This window comes from Pagrus pagrus, assembly GCF_965226575.1.
Source record: "Pagrus pagrus genome assembly, chromosome: 8".
Lineage (NCBI taxonomy): Eukaryota > Metazoa > Chordata > Actinopteri > Spariformes > Sparidae > Pagrus > Pagrus pagrus.
This window is the reverse complement of record NC_140192.1, coordinates 29,936,628-29,954,977: the sequence shown is the minus strand read 5'-3', so window position 1 is coordinate 29,954,977 and position 18,350 is coordinate 29,936,628. Positions and strand designations below refer to the sequence as shown.

Below are 18,350 nucleotides of genomic sequence, written 5' to 3'. Positions count from 1 at the left end.
TTGTAGCTGCGTGTTTTGATTGGACAACACAGGCTGTACATTTATGAGGTGGGAGTTGTGAGTATACCGTTTGTCATGTAAAGAGCTACACTATACATTTAGCACCAAGACTGTCGCTCTATTATTTCCATTTAAACAAATAAGTAAATCAATAAATGTATTATAAACTATTCAGAAGCAGCGTTGCCTTGTTATTTTATACACTTACAGTATATATTTACCTGTCATTTATATTTGCATGGATAAGCATGTGTACTTTTTTTTTCCACTATGGCCAAAACAGACAAACAAAAAAAAGATAGAAAAGATGCAATTGAGCCAGCACAGGTTTACGGAAACACATTTTATTACAATACATGACAACAGTTGTAATACTCTCTGTAGAGTGTTTATTAGGTCTCTATTAGACAATGGGTTTGTAAAATGGTTAAATTTACCTAAAGAATACCGTGACTCATAATGATGCTACTCAAATCATCACTTGTCATTTTATACTCCAGATTTTGTGAGATTTATGTAGTCCAGTTTGCTTCATTAGTTCCTATTGCACACTAAGGAACCTCCTTTTCTTGGCTGTATGAGTGTAAGCATGGTGACGCCACTCCACATCTGCGGTGCTTTCATTCTCAAGGGTGCCGAGTTTGATCATGTACACTAGACAAAAAAACAGAAAGAAAACAAATGTTCACACTGCACAAGAAAAGTGGTACTACAGAACTCCTCATTCCACACTACAGCACGCTATTTTTCACCCATGGGCTGGTATCTCTTCAATCAGTACAAAGAGATCGGTCTGGACTGCATTTGCCTGGCTTAAAATCAAGGCCATCCCAACACCAACATTAACACTGTGAGAAACGGGACTAGGTCAAAAACAAGTATATGGCTGGACTGTGTCTGGTCAGTTTGGTCCTGGGGTAGTCAGTGGTAGAGTATACCATTTGAATTTCTAGGTGTGAAATACTTGTACAGGCACGTGATAACTTAGGATGAGTGGAGTTTTCATTACATTAACAAGTTACATTCACAGATTTCTTGTTTTATTAGTTATACTCATTGCCATGACAGCTGTACAAATTTTCATTTAAGTTAAACTATTTCCCAGCTTGAGTTTCATACTCAATGTTTCCTTTGTCTTATTTCCATTGACATTTACAATTTCACCCTTAGAAAAGCTTTCAGTTTGATACTTTCCATTTTAAAATCAACTTTTTTCATTTCTTCACTTTAGCCTACATTTGTAGTATAACATTTGAGTTTGCTTTTTCAATTTACTTTTTTAGCCTGTAAGTTTATTTTTGATCTGTATATTCCTAGTTGTGTAGTAAAACAATACTCATTTTAAATTGGATTTATAATTGGATTGAAAATGTTAATTATGACCAAAAATCTCCACCATATAGAGGATACTCATTATGAACGCACCACATTCATAGCTCAACAATCAGTGGACGAATGGTTACTTTTAATCATTAACCTTGTCTCTATAGTCAGTTCCATTACACACGAGGTGAATGAGGATGAGAGATGAAGTCTGAGCTTGGCAGCTTTGGCATTTCTCCACCCGTCTGTAGGCTGAAGTGATGCACCTTCGCTAGATCTTTTAGAAATATTTCTTGCGTTTCTGCCCGCACATACAGAGGACTTGTTGCACTTGTGGCAACGAGCATTGTTCGCATCAGCGGTTTATGTTTTCTGCAATACATTAAGTTATTTATGGGACAGAATCTGTGTTTACCAACCCAGATGAGGCCCGCCGGTATACGGAGCAGCACTTTGGATCCTCAGGCAACCCGTTATGAAGGCAAAGTGTAAGATCAAACTAATTGTCAGTTAATAAGGGAGGGATAATCCCTGTTTTCAATAATGTTACCAGCTCCTCATTTTGCTCCTCTTATTATTACTTTTCCTATTTTTTCCACCAAGTCCATCTGTGGATGATCGAGACGGACTCAATTCTTTTTTGTCACTCAGCCTTGAAAGGGTACATACTGTATGTGTGAAGTACAAATCTGATTTTGTTTTGTTTTTTACCTTTTTTGTAGAACTGCAGAGCTACCGCTTTAGGAATAAAGAATAAAGTTAGTAATTGAGAGCTTAGGTTTTGGATATTGTATCCATTTTATTATCGTTTTGCTAGGTGTATGTTTTGGGACTTTTTTCTTGCGAGTTCAGGTAGTTCAGGTTAGGATGATGAGTGTTTTTTTTTTAAAGTGTCTGGATGGGGGTGGGACAGGTGTGAGGACCGCTTAACGCAGAACTGCAAAAATTCAGTCCAGAACAGGAGGAAGCCAACAGGAATCATAATAAATTACCATTTCAATGCAGGTTACATTTGATAGAGAAAAGAACAGAGGGGAAGTAACATTTTGTACCTGGAACATAAATGGTGTTAATGAGCCAGTAAAAAGGGGTTTTATTCCAATTAAAGGCACTTAGAGCTGATGTGATTTTCTTACAAGTAACTCATCTGAAAAATGTTGCCCATAATAAACTAAGGTGTAGATGGATAAGCCAACTTCACAAGAGTGAGGGGGGAGGCCCGGAAGGGGAACTCCTGTTAAGCATCAATCTACAATACAGGATGGAGATGGGAGGTATGGAATGGTTGTGGGGGAAATGCACTCAATTCCAATGACACTATTAAACATGTACGGCCCAAATCACAGGGTCTGGTTTGATCCCAGACATATCTGCTACACATCTAATTATCGAAGGCGATCTTAATTTAGTGTTAGACAGGTCTTTTACTCAGAGGATTATAAATATGAATGCAAGAGGCCTTATTACAACATGTATGGATAATATGAATTTATGTGACGTATGGAGGATCCTAAATCCGACAGGGAGGGAATATTCCTTTCACTCTAAAGTGCATAATGTATATTCCAGGATTGATTATTTTCTGGTAGATGGGAAAGTACTGCCACTTATCCAGGATTCAAGATACCAAAACATTATTGTGCCTGATCACAAATTAAATTATTTTTTGAAACCAATGACAATGGTGAACGTTAAAGCATATATTAGGGGATGCAAATAAACAAACTGGATGACTGCCAAACACACGTCCCCAGAAAAATACAACACTATTATGACACTCAAGTATCGGCTTAAACAAATACTATCGAAGAAAATAAGCAGAGCTTTTACCTTTACTAAGCAAAAATACTTTGAGTTTGGCGATAAACCACACAAATTATTGGCAAGACAATTGCGTAAAATAGAAAATGACAGAACCACACATAAAATAAAATTTCCCTCGGGATATAAATAAAGCTGAACTGAACTGAAAGGAGTTCTTTTCTCAACTTCGCCGTACCTCCTTGCTGTCCTGGAAAGGTTTCAGATGGGTGATGGGTTTTTTTCGTGGATCCAATTATTATATAGCAACCCCACTGCAAGAATACTGACTAATCACATGTTATCTTCCCATTTCAGGCTTCACAGAGGCACAAGGCAGGGTTGCTTACTTAGCCCTTCACTGTTAGCTTTGGCTCTGGAACCACTTGTGGAGACCATTCGATACCATCCTGACAGACATGGATTTAACACGGAGTACACTGCTAACAAGATTTCCTCGTATACGGATGCTATTTTGTTATTTATAGCCCAACCTCAAATTACTATACCGAATATCTTAGCTGTAATTGAGTTGTTGGGCACATTTGCTGGATATAGGGTCAGTTGGGGTGAAAGCAAACTGATGCCCTTCAGGCTAGAACATTATGATTGGCTCAGGTCACTCCCTTTGAAGATTGCACTGGGAAAAAAATCACCTACCTGGGACTTGTCATTACTAAAAAATTAAGCTCTCTATTCAAAGAAAACTTTCTTCCCCTTTTAGATAAACTCAAAAATAGCATTCAGTTTTGAAAGACACTTCCAACATCCCTCCTGGGCAGGGTGAATACAATTAAAATGTTTTTTCTTCCTCAAGGACTTTACCTTCTCCAGAACATAACGATATTTCTCACAAAAACCTACTTTGAAAAGTCAGACTCAATAATTCTTCCTTTTGTATGGAATTGTAATGAATGAAAGAACGTTTGTGTAAGTGCAGAACACGTGGAGGACTTGCACTTCCCAATTTTATAAATGAGTATTGGGCTACATGTATCTGTTCCATCGCCGCCGCGTTAGATGATACAGCTTTGCTCCCAAGCGGGCTGGAGATTGAGTGGGAGGACTGTTTGCCATATTCAATTGGTGCAGTAATTTTATCCCCAGTTCCTCTTAGCGGAACGTCTTACAAACATAACCCGGTAATACATAATATAATAACGATTTGGAAACAGATGTCAAAGCACTTTAAACTCAGAAAGATCTCTTTCTGGCTGCCAATATTGGCAAATCCTTCCTTTCCTCCACCTTGTCTGGACGGGGCCTTTAACATATGGAAAGAAGTTGGGATATGTAATGTAGGTGATATATATGAAGAAGGATCACTTGCATCTTTTAATCAGCTACAACAAAAATATGATCAAACGCTATTTGTTTAGATTCTTTCAAGTCAGAAATGATCTACATCTACCTCATTTTGAGAAGGCTGGGCCAGACAAGTTGGATGACTGCTTCGGTGAACTAGGGAGGTTAGATCACATGCTATCCTATTTATATGACACATTGAAAGGCTTACCGCCCAACTACGGCCACTATTAAAGTGGACTGGGAAATAGAGTTAGGGACTCGCATACAAAATGACATATGGGATGAGAGTTTAGCGTATATCCACACGTGTCTGGGCCACTCCTCGACAATCGCATTTGAAGGCCCTGCTAGCCCCGCTATATATTTGCAGGGAATGCCAAATACTTGAATAATAATCCAAATCCAAAAATCTCCTTTTGTCAATCCATACTTACATCTCATTTCAAACCTGGGTCCTACTTCCGTCAGCTCAATGTTCTTGTGGTCTGTTTTTTTGTAGGTGTGATGTCTGTAATAGTAAATAAAAAAACATTACTTTTAGGAATGTTAACCTCAAATAACAGCCAGTATGACATTAACACATAGGGAGTCAATCTACACAATGACCTAAAAGTGATGAAGTCCTCTTGGTTGGCGAATGTGATTACACGCCTGCTGTCCTCCTTCGGCACTGGAAAAAGATACTTGAGGATATTCGATACCTGTGTGAGCAGAATTAATTAACTGTATGCACAAACAAGTGGTGAAAGAGAATATCAGTGGCATGTGTACAGTGCATGGTCCAGCAGTTATTCACCCTCTTGCCGAGTCTTGAGGTGAAGTTGTGGAAAATTAGGTGGGGGTAGGCCTCAGACATGGTGCCTATGTCTGGAACATCGTGCCTCATTACCACGTTGTAGAGTGTGAAATAAGCTGTGGGTCCAAATGGCAAGTGGCACACCACCAGGCCATCTGTAAATATACAGGAACAAATTACATTGGATACTTTAAGTGCAGTTTTTCTGTATTGACTATAGTCTACTTTCATATTAGTACTATGATTACAGGGCGCACTCTACAAAACACATTGGACCTTGTTTTCCAACAGTCCTTATACCACTTTAAAAAAGTGTTATATTTTTTGCCATGGAATTGGTATGGCAACAGGGACAGGCAACCTGATTGCTATTACATTTAGTGCTACTGTAACACACAACACAACATATACATACAGTATATATATATATATATATACATACAGTATATATATATATATATACATACATACACACACACGTATACACATATATATACACGCGTATATACATTTATACATACATATACATATCATATGTGTATGTATATATAATCTTATAGTAGACTGTTTTTTCAGTTTGTGTACAAGAAATTAGATCAGAGTCAATACTTATATTAGTATTCCAAGATGTTCTGTTTCACCCATATTCATCATTAGATCAAATCATTTGCAGAAACAAGCCGCTTTTCCTTTGTACATTCGGCATCCTCACTTTTTTAGTATACTTAGTTTTTCCAATTGAAACACACTACATACCCTAAACATGCTATAAATTACTTTGTAATTTAAAAGTGGAAGCTTCATGCGTTCCCTGTAGTACACATAAACACAGCAGAGACTGAAGTAAACAGGCGTACCTGGCTGTCCCCTTGTTTCATGCACGATGACGAGGTCTGTAACATTGTTGGCTTTGCAGGCTCGCACAAGTGCAGCAATCTCATGGTTTCCTCTGTTCATGCGCTGGGCTCCAGGGAACATTAGCTTTACCTCCTGTTAAAAGTGACATAGTTACACATCATTCTTCACTCTAATATTTCCTGACTCCCCACTGTCAATGTTTTTATAAAGAAGAAGTCTGTCAAAGAGTAAGGTATCTGAGTCCTGGCCCCGCTCTTTTCTCTCACCTGTAGCTCAGGTCCATCAAAGACAGAAATATAAAAAACTATGTTATACAGAAGAACGAGAAATGAGAAACTCTGATGGCTCTGTTGTTCACAATGCTGTTCAGCATTTAACAAGCATCAGTCACTCTGTGGCTAACCTCAGTGTCGGCCACCAAGAGTTCCTGTAGCTGTGTGAAAATAATAATCAGTAGCAAGAAGCAGCCTTAAACTTTCCCTCATGTAGGATTATCTATCTGTGCTCAAGCTGCCTGTTGCTTAAGTTTCACTGCCCCGCTCAGAGACCAAAAACCATGAGCTTTAAGTAATACATGGACATTATGCAGCTGGATTACAACATTCTCTCTGCGTTCGGCAATCTGTCAATCTCTCGGACCCTCTGCTGACCTTGGCAAACATTTTGAGTCTGGAGCTGGGGTCTCTGGATGTGGTGACCATTAATTTAGGATCTTCAACTCCGGCCCATTTATACTCATCATCCATGTGTGAGCTGACACCTGTAGAGGCAAGAACCAAGAAATCAACATAATGATGATTAAACAAAATGGGATGATCACTGATACGATTGTGCTATCAGACAGGATGCTGTTGATTATGGCAAGAAAAAATAACACTTGCCTTCTGCCCCTCCATCGTCATACTCAAGTAGTTTCTGCAGCTGTAGAGCGTCTTTGCGTACCTCAGTTGGAAGAACAGAATTTTCTGCAGAGAAAAATAATTTGTGGTAGAATCATTTACATTGCTGACCACTAACATATATAATGCAGTAGGAAAAAAATGTAACCATGCCATCCTACCATCAAGTGCGCCTTTCAGCTTCTGTTTCTTGTCCTCTATTGTTCGGAGCCTGTCCTCTTGTGCCTTCCTGTACAGGTACTCTCGTCGCAGTCTCACCTCTCGACGAAGCTATAAAAACAACACATTAGGAACATTATCCAAACGATCTCAATACAAGACATGCAGGCTCTAACAAGACTAATGTGATCGTGATAGGAAAATTTTAGCTTGGTTCTGAAGCCTGCAAGGAACACCACAAATTATTATTATTATGAACATTTGTCTTAGTATTTCATTTTGAAGAAGTAGCATTATATGGTAGCAATGTAAGAAAACTAAAATCAATCTTAAATGATAAACTCACATAAAAATGAGAATGCAATCATGCCTCTGTCTCACTGCTTATCACCCCCATGCCAACTGAAAGTCGGGGGAAGTTTTGTAGTCCACAAAACATTTCTGGAGCTTCACAGCAAAATAGTGTTGCAGCATTCTCCTGAACAACTGAAGTAGCTGGGGACTTGTTTTAAAACTTAATACCCAAGTCTTCAGAAGCCTTGATATCCTAAATCGAATTGAAAAGACGTCTTGTACACGATGTCGAGCGCGTGCACCCATTTCAGATGGATGTGTGCACTACAGCTTATAGGTTAGCAGCTACAGTGGAGATTTCATCTTTAAAATAGGGTATCCGGTTTTTTTATTATTCAATCTGGGATCTTGTGGCATCCTCAGACTTGGATTGTGCCAAAGGAGCTGTATGATGCCAATTTTTGTTTCCTCTTGGACTTTTTTCCCCAGCTACTTCAGTTGTTTAGGAAGATGCTGCAACGCTGTTTTAATGTGAAGCTCCAGCAATGTTTAGTGGACTACAAAACTTCACTTGACTGTCCACCAGCACAGGGGGAGGAGATAATGACTGAATTGTAATTATGGGTGAACTGTTCCTTTAATTCATTTTATAGACATTCCTTAATAATAAGCGACACGTTTTCAATAGCACACATGCGAAACGGCAATATTTGTTATCATCTATATAATCTACAGTGTTAAGCTGTGGGAGTTGTCCCAAAGTTGACACCTATTCTAGGTGAGAAGTTGACCTACGTTAATGCCGAATCCAAATGTTGCATTTGATGAAAGGACATACTTTGATTAGCCATGTTTTACCAGGTATAAGGGCTAAGAATTAACGTAAGGTAATGATTAACCTAACTTTTAAATGTAGTTCTGGGTGTGCTCTTTGTGCTAGCCCCAAAGAGGCTATTTCCACAGCTACAAGAGCTAAATATAACTTAGCTAGCCTCATCTAGACTATGGTAACGTATAACCACACAAAACATCATCGCTTTCTAAACTGAACCGGTGGCCCAGACTGTGGTGTTTACATTCAGTGAGGATGAACGCAGATGAATTATCAGAACATATAAGTTAACGTCACCGTCACCTCGGCTGCTATCAAGAGGCTCCGTTCTTCACGACAGTCATTTCATATCAAGCTATTCAAACAAGACAACAACACATTTTTTAAAATGATTTTTAACTTACCATGATTTTTCTTTAGCTAGCAGTTAGCCAACAGCACTACTCACATGTAGTCAGGTAGACGTGCGTATAAAGGGTCCCTTCATTGGCTCATAGAGGAGCCAATGACAGCACTCGATACTGACTGACAAATTTTTCAAAATAAAAGCCCAAGATTCAAGGATTTGAATCAGAATCAGAATCCTATTTATTGTCATTGCACAAGTGTACAACGAAATTTTTGCAGCATCCGAGTATTCCACACGAATATAAAATAAAGTAAAATAAAGTAAAAAGTACAAGTAGTAGTAAAAAGTACAAGCGGTGCAAATATAAGTATAAAAATATAAATAAAGTAAATAAAGTGTGCAGTGGTGCAGGTTGTAGGTTTGCACAGTGAAATAGTCTTTACAAATATTGCACATTGTCCTTGGGTGTTTGTGTGTGTGTGTGTGTGTGTGTGTGTGTGTGTGTGTGTCAATGTCAGTGCCCGTTAGTGTTAAGTGCTGTGATGGCTTGTGGAAAGAAGCTGTTTCTGAGTCTGTTTGTCCTTGTTTTGATGGACCTGTAGCGCCTGCCAGAGGTCGAACAGGTGATGTGCTGGATGGGTGCTGTCTCTTGTGATTGCCTCAGCTCTGCTGAGGCAGCGGGAGTTGTAAATGTCTTTGAGGGAAGGGAGGGGGCAACCGATGATCCTCGATGCTCTCGATGGTAGAGCGGTAGAAAGTCACCAGCAGCTTCTCGCAGATGTTACTTCTTCTGAGCACTCTCAGGAAGTGCAGACGCTGCTGTGCCTTCTTGATGACAGCTGAGGTGTTTGCAGATCAGGAAAGGTTAGCAGAGATCACGGTGCCCAGGAAGGTGAAGGTGTGGGCCCTCTCCACGCAGTCATCGTGTATGTAAAGGGGGAGATGGATCTGTCCTGTGTTTCCTGAAGTCCAGGATGATTTCTTTGGTCTTCGTGGTGTTCAGAGACAGGCCATCTTTCATGTCAGTGCTGAGTTTAGACTGACACCAAAATATTATGTGAAAAAAATCCTCCTTTCTAAAAAAGTTATCACTACTATGAGTTATAATAGACTCTTTCTGGATATAAGTTATTAAAACAGTTCTTTACTTGATATTAAAATAAGATACCATCACCTCTGAAGCATGAAGACAGATAACAGTATTGGTGTGGGTGGACATTTCCTGAACCAATGTCGCTTAAAAATGCAGCTTCTCTTCCTCTTTCTAAAGACTATCTGACTTGAGCATTACCACTCTCAGTGCTTGGATTATGCATTCTCTAAATCTGATACTGCTTTTGGCTGTAGGTAAGTGTAGGTCTTCACCAAGATACAGAACCTAAATTCAGATGTTCCCTTGTATAGTTTAAACACTTGATTACTCAATTACTGTAATGATTTACTTTACTGAAAATAATTTTACAGTGTGTGTTTGTAACTGTCTGGAATCTGTGGAAAAAAATGCTACTGATACTAAAATAAAGCCAGCTGGAATATTGTGAGAGATAAAATTGTCTCCTGATATGCTAAGTATCTATTAAGCTTTATTTGTTTTAAACCACCTTCTACTACATTCATTTAGAAGTGAAAATGTAAGACGTCAGTTACCACTATCTGCATGGTGTAACCTACAGGATATCCTCCATGAGATGAACTGGTAGATTAGCAAGCCTTTTTAAACAATATAGAATAATGGAATAAGCTGTGGCAATTGTGAATGATAACATTTCTTATAATGGTTAGGCCTCTTATTATATGGTAGGAGCTTACAGTTTAACAAGTATTTTATTCTACATGGCTGTGTGCAGGAGCCTGTGAGGCAGTGTACTGGCAGAAGCTGACATGTCCCTATGAAGTACAGCATGAGAGCCTGCTAAGGGTGTGGTGCAGGCAGAGCTCCACTGACTGCTGCTATGGCCTCACCTTCAACCAAAGTGCACACATAGTGGATGGAGGCAAACTTAAGGTGACCGAGGGTTCAGACACCTTCACTGTGGCGGTGCTGGAGCTCAGCCATGGAGAGGGAATGTACTGGTGTGGTGTGCTGGACAAAAATGACACCATCATCAAGCTGGCTGAAGGCTTCTTTCACAGCTGTAAGTAGAAGGGATCATTCAAACATTACATAGAACTAAATGGCTAAACACAGGCTCTGATGGATTGTGTCTACGATGTATAGGATTTGTCACATATAGATTTCTGATGACTAATACTAAGGATGTAATCTATCTATCTATCTATCTATCTATCTATCTATCTGTCTGTCTGTCTGTCTGTCTCTATTTCACACAAATGCTCAGATGAATCCACTGTGCGCTGCTCAGCCAGCACCAAACAGCAAACAAACAAAGTCAGAGACTAGCTGGTAAATCTAGTTGAACACTAAAGGTCCCATTTTATGCTCATTTTCAAGTTGATTCTTGAGTGTTGGTGTAGAGTGTTACCGACCAAAGGAGCTGAGGAGTCTGACTCATCACCCACTGGAGCACAACCTCTAAAAGATCCAGAGCAGACAGAGAGGAAGACACGGTAAAATGTAACAACATTGGCCGCGTTTCCCAGATTCGATCGTTCTTAAGGACTTAAGAAGGCTCTTAAGAAGGGTTCGGCTAAGAAGGAGCGCTAAGATACGGGTGTTTCCCGGATGCGTTCTTAACTGCCTTCTTAGGAGAACCTTAAGATCCAGCCAAAGAAGCTTCCTAAGAAGCTCTTAGTGGGAGCTGTCCACCGCGGTGCTGCTGTGCTGAATCAATCGATGCCAGGCAGATCGATCACCCACCTCTTTATCAGCGCATAAGTGTGTGTGTGTGTGCGCTGTCAGACCGGGCTGTCCAGGCAAAGAGATCCAACGGCCGTTGGATCTCCGCACGGGGCAGCCGGTACTTTGCCTGGACAGCCCGGTCTGACAGCACGTCCAGTGGGGAGAAGTGCTGACGCACGTATGCATTTATGTAAACCGTCTGGCTTCGCGCACGGCGACGCTGTTGGTCTGAGGGAGAATGTGCTGTATTGCAGCCGTGGTTTCTCACACGCGCGGACTTTGGCAACGCAGAGTAGCAGGTGAAGCCTCTCTGGATGAGGTTCAGCTGAGTTTAATACACCTGTTCCCTTGATATCTGTGAAATGCCACAGGGTTGTTGTTTTTTTTATGTGTAGTACTATAAACTCATATATGCAGATGTTGCGGAAAACTTAAACGTGTAATTCAATAAAAAGGTTTTTTTTCATCTACCATTTTCTATTTTGTTTTTTCTTGCGCCAGTGGTCCGCAGCTATGAGCGCATTTCAACACTGAGGATTGTTTTATTATTTCACAAAGTGGAGCATATAAATTTCCCTGACGCGCTTGATCACTGAGCATTCGGGCGCTAAGAAGGCTGTTATGAGTGGGTCAGCTCGATCTTACATTTCCTTCTTAGTGAAAGATCTTCTTAAGCTAAGAGCGACTCTGGGAAACACATCCTTCTTTCACAGCGTTCTTAAGAGCGCTCCTAAGAAGATCTTAGCACTTAAGAGCTTCTTAACGAATCTGGGAAACGCGGCCATTGTCATTCCCTATATCGCAGGAACATCTGAAAAAATCAGGAGGATCTTTAATTGACATCATATCCCGGTTTACTTCAAACCTACCAACACACTGAGGCAGAAACTTGTCCATCCTAAGGACAAAACACCCAGGCATAAGCAGAGTAATGTAGTTTATGCTGTTCAGTGCAGTCAGGTCTGCACAGATTTGTACATTGGGGAGACAAAACAACCTCTCCATAAACTCAGGAGGGACAACTCCTCAGGTCAAGACTCTGCTGTCCACTTACATCTGAAGGGGACAAATCCTTCCTTTGAGGACAACAATGTTAACATCTTGTCCAGAGAAGACAGATGGTTTGAAAGAGGAGTAAAAGAATCCAGCTATGTCAAACTGGAACAACCGTCTTTGAACAGAGGAGGTGGCCTACGACATCACTTATCACTCACATACAATGCTGTACCTCCCCAGACAGCTTAACAACCATTCACACCTGGGCCCACCTAGCACTAGCAACCCACATGAAGGCTGGTTTGACCAATAATCCACAAGTGTCCTAACGACTCTGTAATGACACTGCCACACAGTTTAAAAGCCTACAGCTCCCCTCCAGTTAGTTAGAACTGAGGAAGCCTCTTGGATGAGAGGTGAAACGTCTTCAACAAACTGAAACAAGTCCAGTTGCCTACGATACAGCACTTAGAATTGGAAGAAATGGAATACAGTATTCCTTAATATTTTTTCATTAGTGTATAATCACCTGAAAGTAAGAATTGTGTTTTCGGCAACCTTAGATTGAGATATCTACAGAGGGAGCAGGTCCTCTTCAAACGGATTCTGCTCGTTGCATCGCCATGTTTCTACATCTACGGTAGCCTTCAATGGACAATGGACAAAGGAGTTCTCAGTAGTTGGTTGAAACCACAGGAGAGCTGCTGTGGTTTCTTGTGAGGTGGACAGAACCACAACTGCTAATGTGTCTCTGTCTGTGTCTGAGTAAATAGACATTTATTTGCTAACACATTCACCATGACAAATAAGGCGCTAATTACCAATGTTGTGTTTTAAGCTTGTTTTTCTGCCACCAAGTGGCCAAACAAAAACAATTAATCAATCAATTACTGAAGTTAAAATTTTTATATTTCAGGAAAAAATCTTGAATTTATTTGTTTAATTTTGGCAAAAATGTGGAATATTATCATCATTCAAAATCATTTATAACCAAGCTCTCGATGTGCGAGAATAAGTACAACTACATTAAAGGTGCGCTATGTAGTTTTGAGAAAGATCTTCATTGGCTGATTTTTTTCTGCCTAAACAAACAAATAAACAAACTCTTTGTTTTCCTGACTGAATAAACTGAATAAACAAATTGACCTTTAACAACACAGTTTATACTGTTTTACTTTGTTTATATGTGGCGGACCCTGCCACCTTTCCAGCTTCAAACAGTGTTCTGGAACCTTATTTTCATCTGAGAACAGCTTGTTTATTCAGTAACAAGAAAAAAAAGTTTCTGAGTTTGTATTATTACCTCATTAATATTGTAAATACTGAAATTCTGACTTTGAATTTCTTCTTCAAAACTACACAGTGCCCCTTTAATTGGATTTGTCTGAGCTTTTTTTACTCAAAATAGCTTTCAGTTGAAAACAGTCCTCTGTAGAGCCAAGAGCCACAAAGCTGGTGGTAATTGTGGCTTTGCCACTATGAAATGACACCTTTCCCATTATATTAAGTCATTTTAAGTGTGTTTATGTTAATATAGAATATTGATTAGTACAGCTTTAATTCAAGCTTCCTGTGTGTTTTTATAACTACCACTGGTTAATATTCTTAGATATAAAGATACATGTTCAACATTAAAGTGCATTACCAAATAATTATGTTCTTGAGAAATCAGTTAACTTGCACATGTAAATGTTGTATTACTCACTCAAATTACATCTACTCATCTTTGCCATCCACCCCTGTAGCCTCTGGTGCTTACATCTGGAGCTTCACTCGCTGGATTCTGCTGCCTCTGCTCCCCCTGGTGACCACGGTCACAAACATCTGCACCAGAGGTAAGTTATTCTGCTGCACCACCAACAAAAATAGACATTTATATTTAATTTTAGGCAGAGAGTAAGGAGTACAATGACCAAAAGCAAACAAATACTACAATACAAAACATGCAGAGAATGTTTTTGTCTTTTTTTTTTACCTTAGAAAAGAATTAGGATATGAAACAAAAACCAGTACTATTTAACTTTAATGCTGATTAGTTAGTACAACCGATTCACATGAAGAGAAAAATATCCTACAAGGAACTTTTAACTGGTTATGAAAGTCTCATACTGATGCCTCTGTATGACCTACATGAGCAAACAAGACCATCGGTTAGAAAATTGGCTGTTTCTAGTTATACAGAATATAGAATAGTTATATAGAATATATAGTTATTCTTAAGGCCTGTCACTGAGTCGGATTCCAACTTCTAGGGGTTCGATATGTCATGAAAAGATAACAGTTTTTATGGTGGAGTGTTGAGGATGACCTGAGGAGTCTCACAACCTGACTAACAGAAACAACAGCAAATAGTTGTAGTAGCTTCAGCTAAACTCTTAAATCTCTTTCACAGCAACAACAAAACACATCAGAAAGGTAAATCACTGCCCGTTTTTAAAAAAAATGTAATCTTTAAAATTGAAAATAGAATTCTAAAATCATGGATTGCTTTTTCTTTTCTTCCTTTAGAATGCAGGGGAGCCCTTTGAAGAGGTTTCTATGAGCAGAGATCTGGAGAATCCACAGCATGTGAATGCAGCATCTTTCTGTGAGCTGGAATGACCAAAAGTGGTCTACGTGGCATCATGTCCTGGCCACCCTGAAGAAACCACAATGACATGGGTGGGGCTTTACTATTCAGTGCAGAAGTGTTGTACCTGGTGGTAAAGATAGGCACAGAATCATCCAAGCCATGGTGGTTTACACATTGTTTCTGAGGTGAAATCCCTTTAAAAAAAGACACAACAAAAGTTCTGTCTGAAGAAATAAGTTTGCATTTATTGGACAAACCAAACACAGGCAAACTCACATAGTGTAAAGATGGAACATGTCATTGGGTGAAAAATAAATGAAGGGTTTCATTCCAAAATTCCATACATCCATTTGGAAAACATAACTGAAAGACAGTATTTGTGTGTGCATATCTACTCTCAGAAATGTTATTACTTTAGATTATTTCCCCTATCAGATTTTTCCTGTCAACATTATTTTATAGGATTTCAGCGACATTGTTTCCACATGGTGTATGTATCATTTCTGGAACAAAGCTCTTCAAATATATAGATTTATTTTTATACTTTATACATTCTTTTCCTGCTGTACATTGAAGTATCATGCTTTGCTTGAAACTGTGCTATCAGCATTTATCCTCAATCACATGACAAAGACAAAAAAGAGCATACAGTATTCAGGATCAATGCTGCATAGTTTCAACTTTGGAATATCAAACGTAATTTCTTTGTAAACCAACAGAGTGTAACCATGTGTGTATGGTAGTTGGAAACTGTATGAAACCTGTCTGTTGTCTAAAAATACACATAATTTCTCTTCTGATGCAAGAATGCTTCACTTATTAACAGTTTGGTGATGTATGTATGGAAGATACTGCACTTCATCTCAATCTATCATGAATAGACAATTTGAGGCATTCGACAAAAAAAATAACGTGAAAAGTTTACCAGTTACATTTCCTTAAAAGCAGTGGAAGTAAACCTTGGATGTATTACAGGAGAAGGTTAGGAAATGTGAACAGCTGTAACCCATTAAAAGTCGCATCATGTTTGACTGTTGAGGACAGTTTCAGCACAAATCACACAAACAAAACCCTGACATTTTGCAACAAAACAAAATAGAGGCAATAAATAACACAAGGACAAAACAATGAGGAAATCTTGGAAATGTTACTTACAGAGAAATATAACAAAAGTCCATAATACTTCTTTATATGGATGGGGTTTTGCTGTCGGAAGAGAGTCAAACAAAAGACAAACAAATGTATTGATTCACTGCAATCTTAGAACAGGCTTCAAGGATGGTATAGATTCTGTTTCACCAATAAAAGGCTTGGACAACAACCTGAACCCAACCAAGCTACCTAACACTTAACAGTAAGAACACTTAAAAATGGTTCACGAGGATAGCGGCACATCATTCCCTTATAGTAACCTCCATTAAGGCAACTGTAGAAAACTTGAAGCAGAGAAGCTGGCTGGTAAATTAATTGTTATGTTAAATTAAGAGAGCAGGGAAGTGACTCGTCCAGGCTATTTTGACCAGCAGATGAAATTATAAAATCATCAGTGATGACTTGTTCACTGTCAAAGTCCATACTAAGCCGCTAATTATTCCAATGCTGTGAAAAAAACATGCGTCCACATCAGAATTAGATCGCCGAAACACCAGGAGATGACTCATGCTGGGTTCAGATTACACAATGTTTTTGTCTCTCAAGAGGGTCACTGTCACATTAGGCAGTCAGTCATACATTCTTACTGTGACTTTGCTGAAGGACAACAGATCAGACTCACTGTTCCACCTGACACACCTGTTACACATGTCAGCACAGCTTTAGCACTCACAGTGAACTAGGAACAAGTCATGGTCAGTTCATAGAAGTGGTCTCTTTTTTCCCCCTCTATGTTTACAGCTGTGAATGAAGAGTGCTCTGTGGGTAATCATCATGGGGCACGTCATAGAAGTAGCTAAAACAAGAAAACAAATCTGATTTTTTCTAGGTGCTGTGAGGCGTCTCAGGTGCTGAACTGGATGTCTTCCACTACACAGTGGGGAATAAAAAGTGCAACTGTCAGGCCCAATGCTAATTTTCGCTCCTGATGCCATTATATATATGTTCTAATCTTGGCAAAGTTCTCACCTTCTTTATTCTCTGATTGCAAACAATCAACTGTGCCATACAGCCTACATCTGGTGAGACAGACACAGCCTGGTTACTCTGCTGAGTCTCAGCTGGTTAAACCTCAGTTCTGTCCTCTGTCTGACAAAATCTACATTCATACAGGTTAACTACAAGCCCTGTATTGTATGATCAGCTGTATTAGCATTAACATGAGTGTTGACTTGACTGCCACACAGCCATGTGTACATCACTTCATTGATTTCCAAAGCTCAGTTTTCCTGATCAACCCTGAAATGCTCAGCCAGGATTTTAAGGCTTACAACGTCTTCAGATCATTATTGAAAAGATCTGATTTCAGGAAAGATAAATGCATATTAAGTGTGGATGGAGGACAAAACAAGCTTAGCGTGGACATATTCCAAGGGTGAAAAGGGGGAAGTAATATCCTTTGTTGGTGATGGACAAAAATCTTAAATCAACTCAATCTGAATTCTTCTTCAATGTTCATAATTAGAGACACAAGACTAAATCTGACATTAAACATTTAAGCAAACAAGTAGGAAAGAAAGAAAAGACAGAACACTAGGAGTCAGTCATCACTTCTAGCATGCTCTCAATTACTACACCAACCAACCAAACAAACACTCAGACAACGTGGGAACCGTATTTACAGAGCTGATTTGGAGTGGATCACTTGCAGAGTGTATCAAATCAAAGGAAATATTAAGCCATATTCAATAATGTCAAAGTACAAAGAGCCAATCTGTGGCTACAGCGATCATCAAATTTTAATGTCACGACTCACTACAGTACTTATGGCTCTCCATGCCATTTCTCCTAGGTTGGAATGGAAGTGACAGCAGTAGTGCAGATGGGGGAAATCAATCAGAAGGAATATACAGGTACAGAGTCATTGGGTATTTGACCTGGCGTTGTTGGTAGCCTTGTGTATTGCGTATGGCTTGGAGATGCTGCTTTATGTGGAGGTTTTCGAACAACCACACGCCTCACTGCTGTTCTGCGGCTCCATTTCCTCATAAACCAGGAGCTTTTATAGTTCTTCATAATCACCATCATCTCTTTTAACCGATCCTGCTCCCCCACCCAGAAAGTCCTCCAACTCGTCCACTTCAGTTTTCTTGGGCCGGGATTTCTTTTTCTTTTTCTCATCTACTACTGCAGCTTCATCTTTTTCCTTTTTCTTGTGTTTGTGTTTCTTCTTGCTCTTTTCATCTTCCTGAAAATCAAATGACAGAAGTTT

General features: G+C 39.4%; 3 protein-coding genes across 6 annotated transcripts in view; 1 reads left to right on the top strand and 2 right to left on the bottom strand.

Annotated features, from left to right (window-relative positions):
• Nucleotides 1–324: 324 nt before the first annotated feature.
• On the bottom strand, nt 325–8,766 carry imp4 (IMP U3 small nucleolar ribonucleoprotein 4). The gene is made up of 9 exons (XM_084359731.1): nt 8,674–8,766; nt 7,146–7,254; nt 6,967–7,050; nt 6,736–6,845; nt 6,085–6,217; nt 5,228–5,382; nt 5,038–5,132; nt 4,866–4,939; nt 325–654 (listed from the first exon to the last, which is right to left on the bottom strand). Exons 1-9 carry the CDS (start codon nt 8,674–8,676, stop codon nt 542–544), a joined length of 876 nt encoding a protein of 291 aa, XP_084215857.1. The 5' UTR covers nt 8,677–8,766; the 3' UTR covers nt 325–541.
• A 1,139-nt stretch (nt 8,767–9,905) lies between these two features.
• On the top strand, nt 9,906–16,412 carry LOC311261786 (CMRF35-like molecule 8). 2 transcript variants are annotated; one of them, XM_084360758.1, is made up of 5 exons: nt 9,906–9,965; nt 10,466–10,753; nt 14,160–14,249; nt 14,807–14,829; nt 14,923–16,412. In XM_084360758.1, exons 1-5 carry the CDS (start codon nt 9,929–9,931, stop codon nt 15,013–15,015), a joined length of 531 nt encoding a protein of 176 aa, XP_084216884.1. In that variant the 5' UTR covers nt 9,906–9,928; the 3' UTR covers nt 15,016–16,412. The 2 variants fall into 2 exon arrangements, with proteins under 2 accessions (XP_084216884.1, XP_084216885.1); XM_084360759.1 differs by lacking the exon at nt 14,807–14,829.
• The window catches only part of rabl6b (RAB, member RAS oncogene family-like 6b), a 23,008-nt gene continuing 19,862 nt past the window's right edge, over nt 15,205–18,350 (bottom strand). For all 3 annotated transcript variants that reach the window (XM_084360756.1, XM_084360755.1, XM_084360757.1), the window contains one exon: nt 15,205–18,326. In XM_084360756.1, the coding sequence (XP_084216882.1) occupies nt 18,141–18,326 (186 nt within the window). In that variant the 3' untranslated portion in view covers nt 15,205–18,140. The remainder of the gene's footprint in view (nt 18,327–18,350) is intronic.